The 4,172-nt window shown below is 40.2% G+C and overlaps 1 protein-coding gene across 1 annotated transcript in view; it reads left to right on the top strand.

The window, feature by feature from the left end:
* The window catches only part of LOC111979246 (beta-1,4-galactosyltransferase 2-like), a 169,247-nt gene that overhangs the window by 140,486 nt on the left and 24,589 nt on the right, over positions 1-4,172 (top strand). Inside the window, exon 5 of the mRNA XM_024009650.1 lies at positions 3,299-3,486. Coding sequence (XP_023865418.1) covers positions 3,299-3,486 — 188 coding nt within the window. The remainder of the gene's footprint in view (positions 1-3,298; positions 3,487-4,172) is intronic.

Here is a 4,172-nt window from a genome sequence, read left to right as displayed (position 1 = left end):
CCCGCGGGCCGTTATGTTTGACACCCCTGCCTTAGACAAATGTGCAGTGAGCTTTTACCGCTGCTTCACTGACTTCTCGGCTCTGGATGAAAGTACTGCTGTTTTCTCAGACCCGCCAGCAATTCGTTAATCTTATCTCTTCTCAGTTGTCCTTGCAAGCCGTCATATTTTTCGCTGTGATAGTCCGTAGTGGCGTCGAATATTATATTCCTTCAATACCGAAACTTGTTGCAAACACACCAAGCACGAAGGTTTTTCCTGCATCTCTGTAAATAAATAGGACGTGGTCCATTTCTTTTGAAAATTCTACACTCCTTATCTACTTTTCTCCGTTTGGATAACGACATTTGCTAATGAGGTGTAGCGAGAGGTAGAGACCAAGTATTAACAACGTCGTAACAAGCAGCAGATGGCGCATTGATACCGTCTCTGTTTTCAGTCTGTCTCAGTGATGCAGCTGTCTTCTACTCTGATGGAAAGAGTGCGCCCCTTACGGATAATCCATGAATTGCAGCAATTAAAAATATTAATCCATGTCTGTTATGCATTTTTTCCACTTTCAAATTATCCTGCGGGCCTGATCGAACCTCCTTGGGGGCCGGTTCCGGCCCGCGGGCCGTATGTTTGACACCCCTGGTCTAGAGCCTAATGACGAGTTTGGAGGGTACCATGGTGTTAAATGCTGAGCTGTAGTCGATGAACAGCATTCTTACATAGGTATTCCTCTTGTCCAGATGGGTTAGGGCAGTGTGATTGCGATTGCGTCGTCTGTGGACCTATTGGGGCGGTAAGCAAATTGGAGTGGGTCTAGGGTGTCAGGTAGGGTGGAGGTGATATGGTCCTTGACTAGTCTCTCAAAGCACTTCATGATGACGGAAGTGGTTATGGAATCCTTTCACATCATCCTTGGAAGGATACTGTCTTGTTGTAGATTGGCAACACAACATAGAGCAGACATATCTGTTGGTGAAGTTTAAACACAATAATTAGCCTAACGTCAAAATCTTTTCCATCCTGAAGCTGAGAGGCATGGAGGATGAATATTTCAAGAATAACCCAGAATAATGTCTTCCATTTTCTGTTGTGCTGATGGATGAGACCTCTTAATTAGCAGGTCCCATTCAACTTCTCAAACCATCTGTTTGAAACCCATGTCTCCTGATCCTATCATCCTAACACCAGCTCTCTTATTCTGTGGTGGCGTAATGGTGGGTGTGTAGTTGTCAACATATCGTCCCTATTATGGATGTGAACTTTCTTCACAGCCGTGTGATTACACAAGATGTACAGCTCCATTTGCTAGCGATGCCTGATGGTTCAGGGGGAACACATCTTATTAAAGCAATAAAAATGACTCCAATAATGTTTAATGAGCTCACCAACTGGAGAGAAAAAAGACAATTTGTTTTTTTTATAGATATATTACCTTATCTGTCTTCGTCGGTCTGATAAAGCCACATATTGAAGTCTCTAATGTTCTCTTCTTTGTGCCTTTGAAAATATTAAAATTAACATAAGTATTGATTGGAACCAGAGGCTGCAGAAGATAGTCAATGCATCATCTCCCCGGCAGGAAGTGTAATGAGAAACTTTTTGAAACAGATTGTTTTAGTCTCCTACTTTTTAATGATGTGCAGTATGTTTTTCGGATAAAGAATAAAGGCTACAGTTAATAAACAATTAAAATTATAAAGATTTGCATAAAGCCAATATACACTCCCCTCCGTATTTATTTGGACAGTCAAGCTACATTTTTTAAATGTGTCTATACTCATTTGYATTTTGGCAAATGTTTTATATGAGGCGGCCGTACATAATGTCACTTTTTGGGGGGGTATTTTCATACGTATCTGATTTACCGTTTAGAAATAAAAGCTCTTTGTATCTAGTTCCCCCATTTGAAGTGTCAAATAGTCATAAGTATTTGGATAAATTCACTTATATTGTACTAAAGTAGTCGAAGGTTTAGAATTTGGTCCCATACAATAGAGTGCTCGCAAGACCTCAAGGAAGAGGGACACGAATGACTAGAGTGCGGGCCCCTGGAGCCTTATATCAAAGATTGTATTTTATATTGACAAGATAGTCAAGTGACCACTCGCTCTAACAATGGAAATASATGTCCTCAAAGATGAAGGCAGACGGGAGGCGAGATTAGGTGGGACCATTCTAGCCAATGAGAGGGCAGACACGTGTGAACAACAGGCCATAGAGATAGATAGAGGACTCATCTTTGTATCTGTGCCATTATAGTGCCATTGAGGCTATCTCGATTTTAAAGTAGACAATTGTATTCTTCTTCATTGGCTGATTGCTCCCAACTCATAGGAATCCCCACCCAGTTGACCACTTTAAAATGGTGGAAGCCCTAAATGGCAATGCCCATGCTAAAACGTGTTATATCCATGATGAGTCCTCTTATCTTAATGAAAACAGGCACATCTCTGATATCATTTTTTTGTAATAAAAGTTGCCGAAATGCCATGTGCGTCCACTTATATCAGTGTATTCGTTAACAACCTAAGCATTATGAAAGTTTTATTCAATCARATAAACCTCATGTAGCAAATTTCCAATAAAAAATGTTGTTGACCAAATTCGACACACATTGACCTTCATACAAAAAACATTTTCATGGACAGTTCTTGGCAGAGTAAAACCTCTCGCTTAGCCTCTTCCTCTCTGTTTATATTGAGCAGGGTCCCCCCTCTTTTGCCACACGATTTGTCTGTCTACGACAGACGCTGTTTGCTTATCCAGCTAATTCCCATTGTGAGACACCTCACTCTATTATCAGAGAACAGGGGTTACGCAAGTAACCTTAACATTTTACCTGTGGATTATTTGGTTGAATCTCAGGTATTACAGGATTACAAGGGATTACGTGTTGAACTACATTATGAGTTCAAATGTTAAAACTGATACGTTACTTTACCTGAGGCACTGTGATTGGTTCTGTTATCAAAATAAGGGAAGCAAGTTGTGATGCAGTATTTTTTACGTAGCATAGTTTAATCTTAGTTGTCGGATATCTGATGTGGGGCGTTCTTCCTGTGGGGTTCTTTACAACAGGTTTCTTTGTCAATATGCTGTGTTTATGCACACAATGATCTGAGAGTTACATCAGCACAAGCTTGCTATTTAAGCTTGCAAATACCACCTTCAGAACCCGATATGTTAAGTCTATCAAATATGACATTTTTGCTTGAACTATGGCAAATGTAACTTAATCCCCCTACAGTAGATCTCAATATGTCCATCAGTTTCTGACCAGGGTTTTTTCTATGTTATCTTGCAGCTTGGTGAGGACACGTTCAACAGAGCCAAGCTCCTGAATGTGGGCTACACCGAGGCCCTGAAGGATGCAGAGTACGACTGCTTCATCTTCAGCGATGTGGACCTCATCCCTATGGACGACCGTAACCTCTACCACTGTTACGACCAGCCACGACACTTTGCCATCGCTATGGACAAGTTTGGCTTCAGGTAGGTCAACTGTATTATGTACTGTCACTCACACGTATATTTACTCTGAGTGAAATCTGTTATTCGTTTTTCAAGCCTATATTCTCCAAACTCCTAGCATCTTATGTTTATTGATTTGGTAATGTAGATGCTTTTAAATGGATAGTTCTTATATAAAAGTTTGAAGATATTGTTTTGGGACTGCACACATGATTTTTACAGGATGATGCAACCTGTTTTGCTGAATATAATGGCGAAATTCACCAAAAGTAAAAGCAAAAGTACTGTCTCCGGTTCTTTTGACTGAGTTTGAAATGAACTTTCACTTTGCCTTGCATTGGATTCCAGTCAACTTGCTTATTGCACTGTGATGTAAAAATGTTTGTCTTTGTGTATGGGCCAAAGGGCAACCCAATCATGTCACTTTCTAATCAAATCAAATCAAATTGTATTTGTCACATGCGCCGAATACAACAGGTGTAGGTAGACCTTACAGTGAAATGCTTACTTAAAAGCCCTTAACCAACAATGCAGTTTAAAAAAATACAAAACAAAAGTAAGAGATAACAATAACAAATAATTAAAGAGCAGCAGTAAATAACAATAGCAGAGCTATATACAGGGGGTACCTGTACAGAGTCAATGTGGAGGCTATATACAGGGGGTACCTGTACAGAGTCAATGTGGAGACTATATACAGGGGGTAC

Source organism: Salvelinus sp. IW2-2015, linkage group LG19 (assembly GCF_002910315.2).
Source record: "Salvelinus sp. IW2-2015 linkage group LG19, ASM291031v2, whole genome shotgun sequence".
NCBI lineage: Eukaryota > Metazoa > Chordata > Actinopteri > Salmoniformes > Salmonidae > Salvelinus > Salvelinus sp. IW2-2015.
The sequence above is the reverse complement of the archived record's forward strand: the minus strand, read 5'-3'. Positions and strand labels throughout refer to the sequence as shown.